At 34.9% G+C, this 15,792-nt stretch overlaps 1 protein-coding gene across 5 annotated transcripts in view; it reads right to left on the minus strand.

The window, feature by feature from the left end:
* Nucleotides 1–553: 553 nt before the first annotated feature.
* GCA (grancalcin) overlaps nt 554–15,792 on the minus strand; it is a 52,109-nt gene continuing 36,870 nt past the window's right edge. For 3 of the 5 annotated variants that reach the window (XM_081814302.1, XM_081814303.1, XM_081814300.1), the window contains 5 exons: nt 13,324–13,367; nt 12,883–13,030; nt 10,666–10,779; nt 4,028–4,086; nt 3,216–3,755 (listed from right to left, as the gene is read on the minus strand). In XM_081814302.1, coding sequence (XP_081670428.1) covers nt 3,705–3,755; nt 4,028–4,086; nt 10,666–10,779; nt 12,883–13,030; nt 13,324–13,367 — 416 coding nt within the window. In that variant the 3' untranslated portion in view covers nt 3,216–3,704. The other 2 variants (XM_081814301.1, XR_014143572.1) reach the window with 2 other exon arrangements.

Raw genomic sequence — 15,792 nt, forward strand, 5'->3', positions numbered from 1 at the left:
CAGAAAACTGCGACTAATAGAGAAAACATATCATCTATGAGTCTGTCAAACATAAAGGACAAAAGAGAAGCACATTTCTGACAAATAGTATTTAGCTTGTCCCGTTTAGTAATGTCATAACAGTACAAGTGAACTTGATTTGTGTATTTTACTTAAATAATCACAAATTGATATTTTTTCTCATTTTTTAAATTGCACAGACTTTAAACTACGTTAATAAATTTTACTTTCTTCCAGGGTGAATACCTTTTCTGGAAATAAACATATCATTTGACATTTTTAAATTACTTTCTGTTTCTGAATGCATGCTTAAATAGATCACATGAGCACAGTCCTTGAAATTACACTTAAAGTGGACCAAATTAAGATTCAAAATAGTGTTGATTTCCCCTTGATGTAATTTAAAATGTGTAAACTGCCACTCAAAATAGAAGCGCAATACCTGATATTTAATCATAATCATTTGGCAGTGTTAATAGGTAGGGGTGAATTACTGCACTGTTATTTGAACTGAAGCATCTCATATATGTAACAGATTTTGTATGATACAAACTTTACAGCAAGCTATTTGAATGTTTATTAAAAAATTCTCAAAATGACATGGAAACATGTTTACTGTACAAATAAAAGCACTTAGATGTTAAGAGTGTACATTATTCAATAATTTACATCATTACAAGAAAACTGGGTGTGAGTTAAACAGTACAAACTACATTATATTCATATTCCAGTCATTGTTCATCATCCACTATTTAATTTTTATGTGTAATGGATGTCTGTTTACATCAATTATCTTGAGAGCATCAAAAAGTGAATTGCATTTCAGTATAAAAATCCAAGTAAAATATTCTCAATGGCTAACGTCTGGTAAGATTATCTGTTTAATGGAAAGGGCAAAAGAACTGTCTGACAAGTAAGTTGGATTGGCATGGAAAATCAGCTTTGCTAGAGAAAGGGGTTCTGTGGTCAAAAAAGTTTGGAAAAAACTGGGTCAAATAAAAGTAAACAGGATTTTATGTACCTTAGGCTTTATCAAACTCCCTGAAAAAGGTGAAAATTTCCCAAGTACATTTGCTCATCGAAACTCCTTCACAGATCTCCTACGACCAAAATTCATAAGAACACCTTTGGAAGAGGATGAGTTAGAGAATCATATAAAGAGTTCTTTTTTTTTTTTTTTTTAAAGACTTTTTATTTTTATTTATTTATTTGACAGAGAGAGACACAGCGAGAGAGGGAACACAAGCAGGGGGAGTGGGAGAGCGGGAACTCGATCCCAGGACCCTGGGATCATGACCTGAGCTGAAGGCAGTCGCTTAACCAACTGAGCCACCCAGGCGCCTTATATAAAGAGTTCTAATACAAAGTGTCATCTGGCAGAAATTTATATGAAGAATACCATATGTCATTTTTAAAGTTTTGCCTCAACCAGTAGCCTCCAAGTAAAGAAAAACTAGAACAGACCTCAGAACAGTACAGTGACTAGATTACCTGTAAACTGGCTGTTAAGATCCCAGGCTGCTGAGTCATATTATCACCCTTATTCAACATGAATGATATGAGTGTGTTTACATTAGTTTTTCCCAACAAGACTTCTAATTAGAATCCTGTATTTTTTTTTTAATGGCTCAGTTAACATCCTCTCACATTATCAAATATATGTTCATGGAAAAAAACATCCAGAGGACAAAAGTATATGGATTATTTCATCACACATTTTATACTGCTGACCAAATGATAGCTAATTGTATAAAATTATAATATCAAAATGACTATCCAATACTTCCTTTCCAGGACTGTTAAAAGTAAAAGTTGATTTAAAATTCTGTGAGTTTATAAAAAGTTTTCTTTCAAGATACTGCCATTCACCCTCCACCCTTTAAGAAACACAGAATTTTATAAAAAGCCTAATTAATTTGGTCACCAGTCATACTAAAATCATGTCAATTTGTACTCACATTTTAAACTGGAAGACCTTCAGTTAAAGTGTAAGAAAAATACATGTTTTTTAAATCTTCACTAAGAAAGACAGAACATTTGCCAGGAAAGCAGCTGGATTAATTACAACAGCTCATACCAGGGATCTTAAATGCTAAGGATTTGATGACCACTTTGCAACTTTCCACAGTAATGCCACAGAAACAGGCCATGGTGCCACCTGTGGTCAGTACCCCCCACATTACACACCTGCGCTCAACGACTTACCAGTTTACCAATGCCAATGGTAAACCCGCAGCTAATGTTGAGAAAGTCAAACTTAAAATTTCTGAACATTTAAGCAAAGTGGTAGATTACTTGTTTTTTAATTTTGTGAACAGTTGGCATTATATATATAAAACAATTTAGCTTCACAGAATACACTGAAATGTTGACATCTCATTAAAAATATGTATCACTTCCAGAAAGTCTAGATTTAAAAGGAAGATACCATTTTAGGCTTTGTTGTCACTAATGAAAAAAAGTACAGTCACAAAAGGATGTTTATTAAGAACTTTTTTCCACAGAAGACAAAAAAGCATATTGAAAAAAATATGCACTGACAAAAACAAAGGAAAAAAAATGCCTCCTGTAGCCTTATTTCTATAGGTTAATTTATGGTGCACCTAAGGTGATGTAACATAAAATTTTAGGAACTTTCTCTCTTCATAGACAAAGACCAGTGAGTTTCTGTTCTTGAATTATGTGATCAAGGAATAAACTCTCTTACAAATATGGCACAAAATCCAGGCTTCTCCTTCTAGCTCCCTTTCACAACCAATGACTACAAACAAAATTTCAAAGTATAATTTGTAACCTTCTGGTAAGTATACATTAGCTTTATCTAGACTTTCATTATTTGGCTTCTTATATAGTCTCTTGTAAGTACATTCTTCTGGGTTAACAATGTTAAAAATTAAAGTTAAAAGGTATTTATATCAATTCATCATATACCAATATTTTAGGATACCATACAGATACCTGTTAAGTGATAACTTTTCTAAAAGCAATTAATATTCCAAATACAAAAGCACTTCTTTTATTGCTTTGAACTATGCACTAAAGTAAAAACACATAGAAAGGGAACAGGTTTAACAAAGAGAAACACAGAAAAGCCCCCAAAGCTTCAAATTCAAAGTAGTCCAGTTCATTTCTTCCAGGTAAAAAAATTCACAGTGTTTCTTCAGCTTTCAAATTCTAGACATTCAAATTGCCATAGTACCCTGCAAAAACTAATACATAAGCAAAATCATCAGCTGGTAACAATAAAATGGTTTTTGTTTTTGATTAATTATACTCCATAAAAGCATTTTCACAACAGGGAAAGTTTTAAATGTTTCCAAGGCTTGTAATGTAAACCGGGATATACCAGTAGGGAAATGCTGACCCTCTAACTTCCGTATAACAAAAACAAAACAAAAACCCCGAAACATTGATGTACATGTAAAATATAATTTTCCTATAGATTCAATTAAAAAAATGGGATGATGCTAACTGCAACCATTTGAAACGAGAAATGAACAGTGTCCTAATCTGTCATATATGAAAATTTCCTCTCTCTTAATATCACCAAGAGTAAACTACTCTTTATAAAAATAGTGGTAGTTTTGCCCTTAAAAATGATTTGAAAGATGGGATGCCTGGGTGGCTCAGTAGTCAAGAGTCTGCCTTCAGCTCAGGTCACGATCCCAGGTTCCTGGGATTGAGTCCCGCAGCGGGCTCCTTGCTCAGTGGGGAGCCTGCTTCTCCCTCTTTTGCTCCCTCTGCTTGTGCTCTCTCTGACAAATAAATAAATAAAATGTTTTAAAAAAATGACTTGAAAGATAAACTGCCAAAAACATGTCATGAAATTTAGAAGTATCTTTATGTTTAATATAAAGTCAAGTTGGTATTTGTACAAATACCAAATCATATTTGCATTTAGCTGAAAAAAACAGAAAAAGAATATGGTCTATAAAACATATTAATCCCAGTACTGATACCAGGGATCACTTAAATTTTTTGACAACTGAACACATCTAGAACACAGTGTAAATATCAGAATACTCACATCATCATATACAAAATTCACAACCCCTTGTTGCAAGTGGTCTCTTCTCCTAAAGAAATCTTTAAACAAGCAAACAAAAAATATTAAAATTTTAAATATATAGTTTCAAATACTTGCACTAAAAAAATGACTAATTTCATACTCAAAAGTTTCAGTTTTTATTTAAATTAGTTAACATATAGTGCAATATTAGTTTTGGGGGTACAATATCATGATTTAACAATTCCATACATCATCCAGTGCTCATCACAACAAATGTGTTTCTTAATCCCCCCATCACCTATTTCCCCCATTCCCCTCACCCACCTCCCTTCTGGTAACCATCAGTTTGTTCTCTATAGTTAAAAGTCTGTTTCTTGGTTTGCCTCTTTCTCTCCCTCTCTTTTTCCCATTGCACATTTGTTTTGTTCCTTAAATTTCACATGAGTGAAATCATATGGCATTTGTCTTTCTCTGACTTATTTCACTTAGCTTAATACTCTCTAGCTCCATCCATGTCTTTGCAAATGGCAAGATTTCATTCTTTTTTATGGCTGAGTAATATTCCACTGGGGATATATACATACATATGTATATATATATATATATATATATATATCTCACATCTTCTTTATCCATTTGTCAACTGATAGATACTTGGGCTGTTTCCATAATTTGGCTATTATAGATAATGCTGTTATAAACATCGGGGTGCATGTATCCCTTTGTGTTAGTATTTTTGTATTTGGCTAAATACCTAGTAGTCCAATTGCTGGATGGCAAAGTAGTTCTATTTTAAACTTTTTGAGGAACCTTCATACTGTTTTCTACAGTGGCTGTACCAGTTTGCATTCCCACCAACAGGGCAAGAAGGTTCCCCTTTCTCCACATCCTCACCAACACCTATTGTTTCTTGTGTTGTTTTTAGCCATTCTGACAGGTGTGAGGTGCTTATCACATTGTAGTTTTGATTTGTATTTCCCTGATGATCAGTGGTGTGGAGCATCTTTTCATGTGTCTGTTAGCCATCTGGATGTCTTCTCTGCAAAAATGTCTATTCATTTCTTCTGCCCACTTTTTAATTGGATTATTTGTTTTTTGGGTGTTGAATTTTATAAGTTCTTTATGTATTTTGGATAGGAACTCTTTATCAAATATGTCATTTGCAAATATCTTCTCCCATCCTGTAGGTTGCCTTTTAGTTTTGTTGATTACATCACTGTGCAGAAGCGTTTTATTTTGATGAAGTCCCAATAGTTTATTTTTGCTTTTGTTTCCCTTGCCTCAGGAGACCTATCCAGAAAGAAGTTGCTACAGCTGAGGTCACAGAGGTTACTGCTTTCTTCTCTAGGATTTTTATGGTTTCATGTCTCACATTTAGGTCTTTAATCCATTTTGAATTTATTTTGTGTATGGTGTAAAAAAGTGGCCCAGTTTCATTCTTTTGCATGTTGCTGTCCAGTTTTCCCAATACCATTTGTTTTTTCCCACTGGATATTCTTTCCTGCTTTGTTGGAAGATTAACTGACCACATAGTTGTGGGTTCCCTCTTGGGTTTTCTGTTCTGTTCCATTGATCTATGTGTCTGCTTTTGTGCCAGCACTATACTGTTTTGATTACTACAGCTTTTAATATAACATGAAGTCTGGAATTGTGATCCCTCCAGCTTTGCTTTGCTTTTTCAAGGTTGCTTTGGCTATTCAAGGTCTTTTGTGGTTCCATACAAATTTTAGGATGGTTCTAACTCTGAAAAATATTGCTGATATTGATTGCATTTAATGTGCAGACTGCTTCGCGTAGTATAGACATTTTAACAATATCTGTTCTTTCAATCCCTGAGCATGGAATGTTTTTGGTGCAATTGTAAATGGGACTGATTCCTTAATTTCTCTTTCTGCTGCTTCATTATTGGTATGTAGAAATGCAACAGATTTCTGTACATTGGTTTTTGTATCCTATGACTTCACTGAATTTGTGTATCAGTTCTAGCAATTTTTTGGTGGAGTCTTTCAGGTTTTCTATATAAAGTATCATGTCACCTGCAAATAGTGAAAGTTTGACTTCTTCCTTGCTGATCTGGTTGCCTTTTATTACTTTTTGTTGTCTGATTGCTTGCTAGAACTTCCAGTACTATGTTAAATAAGAGTGGTGAGAGTAGACATCCCTGTCTTGTTCCTGACCATAGAGGAAAAGCTGTTTTTCCTCATTGAGGATGGTATTAGCTGTGGGTCTTATTCATATATGACCTTTATCATATTGATGTATGTTCCCTCTAAACCTCCTTTGTTGAGGGTTTTTTTTTTTAAATCATAAATGGATATTGTACTTTGTCAAATGCTTTTTCTACATCTATTGAAATGATCACATGGTTCTTATCCTTTCTTTTATTAATGTGGTGTACCATGATGATTGATTTGCAAATAATGAACCACCCTTGCAACCCAGGAATAAATCCCACTTGATCATAGTGAATGATTCTTTTAATGTGCTATTGGATTCGGTTTGCTAATATTTTATGGAGAATTTTTGTGTCCATGTTCATCAGAGATATCACCTGTAGTTCTCTTTTTTTAGAGAAATCTTTATCTGGTTTTGGTATTAGGGTATTGCTGGCCTCATAAAATAAGTTTAAAAGTTTTCCTTCCTTTTCTATTTTTTGGAATAGTTCGAGAAGAAAAGGTTTTAACTCTTCTTTAAACTTGGCGGAATTCTGGGGCGCCTGGGTGGCTCAGTTGGTTAAGCGACTGCCTTCAGCTCAGGTCATGATCCTGGAGTCCCTAGATCGAGTCCCGCATCGGGCTCCCTGCTCAGCAGGGAGTCTGCTTCTCCCTCTGACCCTCCCTCATCTCATGTGCGCTCTCTCTCTCTCTAATAAATAAATAAAATCTTTAAAAAAAATAAAATAAATTTGGTGGAATTTGCCTAGGAACCATCTGACCCTAGACTTATGTTTATTGGGCCTTTTTTGATAACAGATTCAATTTCTTTGCTGGTTATCAGTCTATTCAAGTGTTCTATTTCTTCCTGTTTCAGTTTTAGTAGCTTATATGTGTCTAGGAATTTGTCCATTTCTTCCAGGTTGTCTAATTTGTTGACATATAATTTTTCATAATCTTCTAATTGCATTTTTGTGGTGTTGGTCGTTATTTCTTCTCTCTCATTTGTGATTTATTTGGGTCCTTTCTCTTTTCTTTTTGTTAAGTCTGGCTAGAGGCTTATCAATTTTATTAATGTTTTCAAAGAATGAGGTCCTGACTTCACTGATCTGTTTTTTGATGGTTTAGTTTCTATATCATTTATTTCTGCTCTAATCTTTATTATTTCCTTCCTTCTCCTGGCTTTAGGTTCCCTTTGTTGTCTTTTTGTTTTTGTTTTGTTTTCCTTCTAGCTCCTTTAGGTATAAAATTAGGTTGTTTATCTGAGATTTTTCTTGCTTCTTGAGGTAGGCTGGTATTGTCATATACTTCCTGTTTAGGACCACACTGCTGCATCCCAAAGGTTTTGGACCATTGTGTTTAAATTTTCATTTGTGTCCCTGTATTTTTTCATTTCTTATTTTATTTCCTGGTTGACCCATGTTTAGCACGATGTTGTTTAACTTTCCAAATTTTGTCTTGTGGTTGACTTCTCGTTTCATAGTGTTGTGGTCAGAAAAGATGTATGGTAAGATTTCAATCTTTTGGTATTTGTTGAGGCCTGATTTGTGACCTAATATGTGATCTATTCTGGAGAATGTTCCATAGGCAAGTGAAAAGAATGCGTATTATGCTGTTTTAGGATGGAATGTTTTGAATATATCTGTTAAGTCATCTGGTCCAGTGTGTCATTCAAAAACATTGTTTCCTTGTTTATTTTCTGTTTAGATGAGCTGTCCATTGATGTAAGCGGGGCATTAAAGTCCCCTGCTATTATTGTATTATTATCAATTAGTTCCTTTATGTTTGTTATTGTTTTATATATTTGGGTACTCTCATTTGGTACATAAATATTTACAACTGATAGATCTTATTGAATTGTCCCTTTTATTATGATATAGTGCCCTTCTTCATCTCTTGTTACAGTCTTTGCTTTAAAGTCTAGTTTGCCTGATAGAAAGTATTGCTACTCTGCCTTTCTTTTGACATCCATTTGTGTGATAAATATTTCTCCATCCCCTTAATTTCAATCTGCAGCTGTCTTTAGGTCTAAAATGAGTCTCTTGTAAGCAGCATATAGATGGGTCTAATTTTTTTATCCATTCTGACACCCTATGTCTTTTGATTGGAGCATTTAGTCCATTTACATTCAAAATAATTACTGAGAGATATGGATTTAGTGCCATTTTATTACTTGTTTTGTCATTGTTTCTGGAGATTTTCTCTGATCCTTTCTTGTCTTTGTCACTTTTGGTCTCTCCATTGCACTCAAAGAGTCCCCTTTAATATTCTTGCAGGGCTGGTTTAGTGGTCACAGACTCCTTTAGTTTTTTTTGTCTGGGAAACTCCTTCTATTCTGAATGAAAGCCTTGCTGAATACAATATTCTTGGCTACAGATTTTTCCCATTCAGTATCTTGAATAAATCATGCCACTCTCTTCTGGCCTGCCAAATTTCTGCTGATAAATCTCCAGCTAATCTTTGGGTCCTCTCTTCTAAGTTAAGGATTTTTTTTTTTTTTTAAGATTTTTTTCCTCTATCACTTATATTTTGCAAATTTAATTACACTATGTCTTGGTGTGGCCTGCTTTTGTTGATTTTGAAGGGAGTTCTTTGTGCCTCCTGGATCTGGATGTTTGTTTCCTTCCCCAGATTAGGGAAGTTTTCAGCTTCTTTTTTTTCTCCCCAAATAAATTTTCTGCCCCCTTTTCTCTCTCTTCTTCTTCTGGGATGCCTCTATTACAAATGTTATTGTTTGATGGAATCACTGAGTTCCCTAAGTCTATTCTCATATTCCATAATTTTTCTTTCTCTCTTTTGTTGAGCTTCATTATTTTCCATTATTTTGTCTTCTAGGTCACTAATTCATTCCTTCTTCCAGCCTGCTGTTCATTGCATCAAGCCTGTTTCCAATCTCATTTACTGCATTCTTCATCTCTGGTTGATTCTTTCTTAGCTTTTTTACCTCTGTAGTAAGGGTCTCACTGATGTCTTCTATTCTTTTCTGAAGCCCAGTGAGTATCCTTATGATTGTTGCTTTAAATTCTCCATCAGGCATGTTACTTATATCTGTTTTGCTGGGATCTCTGGCCGTGGCCTTATCCTGTTCTTTCATTTCAGATAACTTCCTCCATCTCGGCATTTTGTCTAAGTCTCTGCTTTCTTCTATGTGTTCGAAAAGCCAGTTATGTCACTTGCTCCTGAAAGTAACTGCTTTATGAAGAGGTCATCACGTAGTGCCCAGGGCCTGGCACTTCAGGGAGTGTCTCTGGTGTGTGCTCCATGTGCTCTGTTCTTGTCTTTTGGCTGCTCTGTCCCTCAGGCTAGGTGTTTTCAGAGGCTCCACTTACCTGCTGTGGGCAATGTTCGGTCCTTGGCCAGACTGTGGCCAGTTTTAAGTAGGTGTGCTCTGGTCTGCTTCTGAAATCAGACCTAACACCACTTGCACCAGAACTGAGGCCCTGCAGAATTCTCTGGTTGGGAGACACGGTGTGGGCAGGGGCTTGTGCTGGTCTTTGGGGGAAGAGCCCACCACACTGGGACTAAGGCAAGCTTGACTGAGAAGGGCAGTCCCGCCAGAGTGCGGGGGTGTGAGGTTTGGTATAAACAAGTTAGACAGCCAGTGTCAGTGTTGCACTGCTTCCGGCAGGTGGTTCTGTGTTTATGCTAAGGGCGGGAGAGGGAAATGACATCAGCCAGCTCCTTTGTTCCTGGAGAGGTGTCTCCCTGAAGGCTGCCTCTCAGGGACATGCTCTAAGAAGAGCAAATACTCTCCCGTGTGCTCCAAGCATTCCTCAGATCATTATTTCCATGCTATCTGCCCCCTGGTTGTTTGCCTGCCTTCTCTCCAGGAGAAGCACAGTGCCCTCTGGGCTCTACCCTAGCCAAGCACCCTAACCTTTAAAAGTCCAGGTTTTAAGCCCCACTGACTGCAAGAATTCACAAAACTCAGCCCCTCCCCTTTTCCAAGCCAGTGGCTTTGGGGAAATGTTCTTTGCATTCCTGGGTGCTCCTTTCTCTCTTGCCCTTCTCCATGACCACGGCTTCCTCCTCTCTGCAGCACCCGTGATCCACTTCTCTCCTGATCTACATCTCTCCTCTTCCTACCTTCTTCAATGGAGCCTCTTCTCTCCCTTTAGTTGTGGAGTTTGTTCTGTCAATCTCCAGGTCAGTTTCTGGAGTATTTAGGATGATTTGACAGTTATCTAGCTGTGTTCATGGGAAGAGACAAGCCTATGGTTCTCCTACTCCACTGCCTTCTTCCCTCTCTCTCTCTTCATTCTCTATCAAATCAAGTGATTTCATAACTTGGGCAACTGAGACATAAAGAAAACTTTCCAAAATTGAGCTATAACAATTTTTCACTATTCATATTACTAAATTTTTAAAGCCTTAAAAGTGATTAGATTTAACAGTGAATAAAGGTGAAAAATACATACTATTACAAACTTGTTGAAGAAAATGAGAGATACTATTCAGAAACATATCTACATAATACTGCACCCATTTTTAAATGATCAATACCTGTCAATGCTCGAAGCTTCACACAGCAAGCAACATAATCATCAAAGAAGATTCGGCCATTCTTGCTGTACCGTTTAACAATAGCAGTTAATGTTTGAGGACTCAACCTATAACCTAGAAAAAGGAATTTATACTTTAAAACTTCTAGAACCAAACACCGTAAGAGCACCACAACATTGCATTTTCTTTAAAAATAATCATAAAATAAATTTCCAAAATTCATTCCATAGAAATATATGCTAGAAACAAAGTATATTCACATTGAAATTTATCAAAGGCTTTATTACTAATAAAGTAATAAGGTGGTTAAGTGGTACCTAAATATCACAATTCTAGCTTTGTAATAAAGTCAAAGCTAAGAAAACAAATAATGATCTTTTTGTGTTTTTAAAATATATTTTGATTTTTAAATAATGTCTAGAGTATTTTGTAGATTTTAATGCTTCAATATTTCAATTTCATAATTTTATAGTTCTTTAAAGAATATCAAAGCAAAGATTATTAGTGATCTTTGCTATCATTCAAATTCTGTATTTCCTTTTTTTCTTTTTAATTTTTCATTGAGGTATAATTGGCATATAAAATTATATTAGTTTCAGATGTATGATATAATGATTCCATTGTTGTATATATTGCAAAATGATTACTACAATAAGTCTACTTAACATCTTCAACACCAAAAACTCCAAATAATTCAATTAAATATGGGCAGAGGACCCAAATAGACATATTTCCAAAGAGGACAAACAGATGGCCAAAAGACACACAAAAATATGCTCAACATCACTCACCATCAGGGAAATTCTAATCAAAACCACAATAAGAGACCCCCCTTACATCTGTTAGAATGGCTAGAATCAAAAAGACAAGGACTAACAATTATTGGTGAGGATGTGGAGAAAAAAACTTCCTGCAGTGTTGGCAGGAATGTAAACTGGTGCAGACACTGTGGAAACAGTATAGAGGTTCCTCAAAAAATTAAAAATAGAATTACCCTATGATCCAGTAATTCCATTACTGGATATTTACCCAAAGAAAAGAAGACACTAACTCAAAAAGATATATGGAGTCCTTTGTTTACTACAGCACTATTTACAATAGCCAAATTATGGAAGCAACTGAAGTATCCATCAACGGATAAACAGATAAAAAAGATGTGGTGTATATATATACAATGAAATATTACTCAGCCATGAAAAAAATGAGATTTTTGCCATTTGCAACAACATGGATGCACCTATATAAGGTATTATGCTAAGTGAAATAAGTCAGAGAAAGACATATGATTTCACTCATATATGGAATTTAAGAAACAAAACAAACAAAGAAAAAAGGAACAAACAAAAAAAAAGATTCTTAAATACAGAGAACAAACTGATGGTTGCCAGAGGGGAGATTAAGAAGTATAAACTTCCAGTTAAAAAATAATTAAGTCAGGGCACCTGGGTGGCTCAGTTGGTTAAGCATCTGCCTTCAGCTTGGGTCATGATCCCAGGGTCCTGGGATCAAGTCCCATCTCAGGCTCTGTGCTCAGTGGGGAGCCTGCTTCTCCCTCTCCATCTGGTGCTCCCCACCCTGCTCATGCTCTCTCTCTCTGTGTCTCTCTCTCAAATAAATAAAATATTTTTTAAAAATTAAAATTAAAAAAAATTAAGTCACAGGGATGAAAAATACAGCATAGGGAATACAGCCAATAAGGTCATAATATACAGTGTATGATGACAGATGGTGAATATATTTGTGGTGGACACTGAGTAATATATAGAATGGCTGAACACCTGATATAGATATGTATAGAAGTGTTGTACATCTGAAACTAATATAACACTGCATATTAATTATATTTCAAAAAATTTGGTAAAAATAAATAGCTAAATAACTAAATAAATAAATATTAGAGATCTTACCAAGTTACAAAAGATGTAATATAAATCGTGAGTGCCAATAATTAGGGGAATACATTTTAATATACTCAAAAGAGGAAATTCAGAAATTATTTTATCAACCAAAACGTATAAAAGATCATTTTTTGGAAAAATCATAGATAAAATGGTTTTGTTAAAGGTCTTCACTCAGAATTTATCTACAATCTTGAAATTAAATTGGGCAACAACTGGTGAAATAATATATTCCTTAACAAATTTTAACAATTGAGATTCATCTCATCAAAGAACAAAGATGATCTGGATGGATTCTAAAGAATTTTAATATTCTTACCCATAGCAGCAATGGCTTGATTCAATTCATGATGTTCCACTGTGCCACTGTGGTCTTGATCAATAGTTATGAAGTTTTGCTTCCAGGCATTAAGAGCTGCCCAAAGTTCTTTGAATTCATTAAATCCCATTTTCCCTGTGTAATCTCTCTGATAGTTTTATTAATAAAAATAAGTTTTGATACCAAAGAAAATTTACTTGACTCAAAACTGTAAATCACTGACTAAAAAATTGTTAGTATGCTTCTGCAAGTTAGCCAGATTCAGCATATGAATAGATTCCTGCGTAAAAATGGAAAAGTATGGAATTCAAACAGGATCTTACAAAGTATTTTTAAAGTCTCCAATTTACTATGGGGCCATTTATAGCCAACAATTGCTTGGTTATATTCAGAAAGCAATTATTCTATATTCTAGTATTTTCTATTTTTATTCAAGGATACATCCAACATGGCGATCATAATTCTGCAGGTTTCCAAACTGAAGGCTATAAAACATATTTATTATTTGAATCGGAGTCTGCCCAATTTTAAATATGTAAAATTATGACAATTTCTATTTCATAAAACAAAATGTTTATAAATTGCCAAAAATACACAATCACCCCTTATCAACAAACTTTAAATGTTAGGCATCCCTAGTGAAAAAAAAAAGATAAAAATAAAAATCACTACTACTTCAAGCTACTCACATCTAGTCAGGGGATTTGGGGATAACTAAAAATTACTGTCACAGGGGAAAGGAGAGCTTCAGTTTTCCTAACACAAATGATAAGTAGGTTTTAAGTAGAAGTCTGACATATACTGAGATCACAAAACTTGAAGGAGTTAGAGATTTGATTAAAGCTTGGGGTGAAGGACTGGCCCATGATTACATCTGAAAGGCAGATGAGGGCCAGATCATAAAAGTCTTGAATGCCACCCTAAAGCTTTAGACCAAAGGAAGTCACTGAAGAATTTTAAGGAGCAGAGGGGCAATTCTAAAATTTCCAATCCAGAAACATTCACTTACACTGAACAGACTACAGAGTAAAGTAAGATGAACCTAGATATAGGTAAATCATTTGCTAGTTTACTACAATCAATCAAGTAAGAAAAATATGAGCTTCTGATCTGAAGCAGCTATTTTCCCTTGGGGGAAAGAAAAGGCAGGAAGAAAAAAGTAAATATAAACTATATTAAAATCTTGGCTTATAAGAAATATTACCACTTTCATATCTATAGAACTATAACTGAAGACTCACTAGGTAGAATTTAATTTTTCTAATCCTCATCACAATTGCATTGAACTGGTAAGCTGATTTACCTCAAGACCAATTATATCAGTCCTGATAAAAGAGATACTATGTCAGCACAATTACTAAAGCTTACAAAGTTCTTGTTAGTAGCCCCTTAAAATGAATGAATAAATAAATAAAAATGCTTAAAATTAAGTTATCTAATTTTAAAATTTCTAGTTAAAAATTTCTATTTGAAATTTTTATAAATAAAAAACATTTCAGCTAAATTTTAAACCTATTAAGAAAAAAATCATAAAACATTCTACAAGTTAAAATAGCTGATTTTCTTTATACAGTGTCAATGTTAGAATAGGTGGTTACAATATTTTCAGACTGACAATTCAACAGACACTCAATGAGCATTCACTATGAGCCCAAGTAGTATGATTTGGTGATTTCACATAAACATACAAAAGTACTATAAGTCCCAATTTTACAAATGAAGAAACAGAAGCCCAGGATAATAAAGTTTCCTAAGTTCATAGAGCTAATAAGTGGAAGAGTCAGGATTGGAGCCCAATGCTCCTTCATACAAATACTACTCAAGTGGGAAGAAGGAGGGTGGCAAAGTTACCACGAGGACTCTCTGGATGGCATTCCATCATTTTGTCAAGCAAATGATAAGTTTTGCTTTCAAGTTAACATGGCACACATCCATTACATGGGAAAATCTGAACATATGATAACAAATGGCAAACACTGAGTCTTCAAATAAGCATATCTTCAATCACAAAATAGGACTGAGTATACGTGTATATAAGATGAAATATTTTTCATAAAAAATAGAGAAGAATTTTCAGGAAAGTTAATAGATTTTCATTTCCCCCAATACCCCATCAGAATGGGCAAAAAACTAAATTTTCTAAAGTCATAAACCATTAGAAAAAAACATGAGACAGAAAACAGAAGAAAAGAATTATGTAACTTGGAAAAGTAGGATGGATGGAAGTTAACTAACCTAGATCTGAGATAGTGGCTTGATGAACACCCAATAAGAAAAGCTGAAAAGGAGCCTGATTATCCAGGAGAAGAACCAAACATGTAAGAATTAGTATTATATGTGAAAATGGGTGTGCAGGTAGAGAGAAAATAGAAGGACCAACTGAATATCCATTTAAAGAGGATTTAGAGCCCCAAATTCCCTCCTTGCCTCAGCTCCAGAGATGGATGCCATGTCTAATCTCACACCAGCAAAAATCTAGGGATTTAGTGTCTGGAGAATTCATCGAATTTCAGGATACCAGGCACATATCCAAAGCCCTAACTACTAACCAATAACCAGTCCCCTCTAACCCTGATACTAACATTCACCCTAACATTAACCCTAACACTAACTCTCTGGAGAGGTCTCTGAACGGCAGGACACCAGACACATAACCTAACACTAACCCTAATCCTAACCCTAATCTTAACCACTAACCAGTAACCTACAACCCCTAAACCTAACACTAACACTAATCCTGACTCTACCCTAACTCTAACCCTAGATCTGAGAAAGTGGCTTTTGAATACACAATAAGAAAGCCGAGAAGCACAATACGGACATTAGTACGATGTCAGATCTAGAGTTCAGAATCCTCACTTTAAAGATACTAGCTGGGCTTGAAAAAAATATGGAAGTTATTAGAGAAAC

This window comes from Leptonychotes weddellii, chromosome 3 (assembly GCF_054177405.1).
Source record: "Leptonychotes weddellii isolate Sample4059 chromosome 3, ASM5417740v2, whole genome shotgun sequence".
In the NCBI taxonomy this organism is placed as follows: domain Eukaryota; kingdom Metazoa; phylum Chordata; class Mammalia; order Carnivora; family Phocidae; genus Leptonychotes; species Leptonychotes weddellii.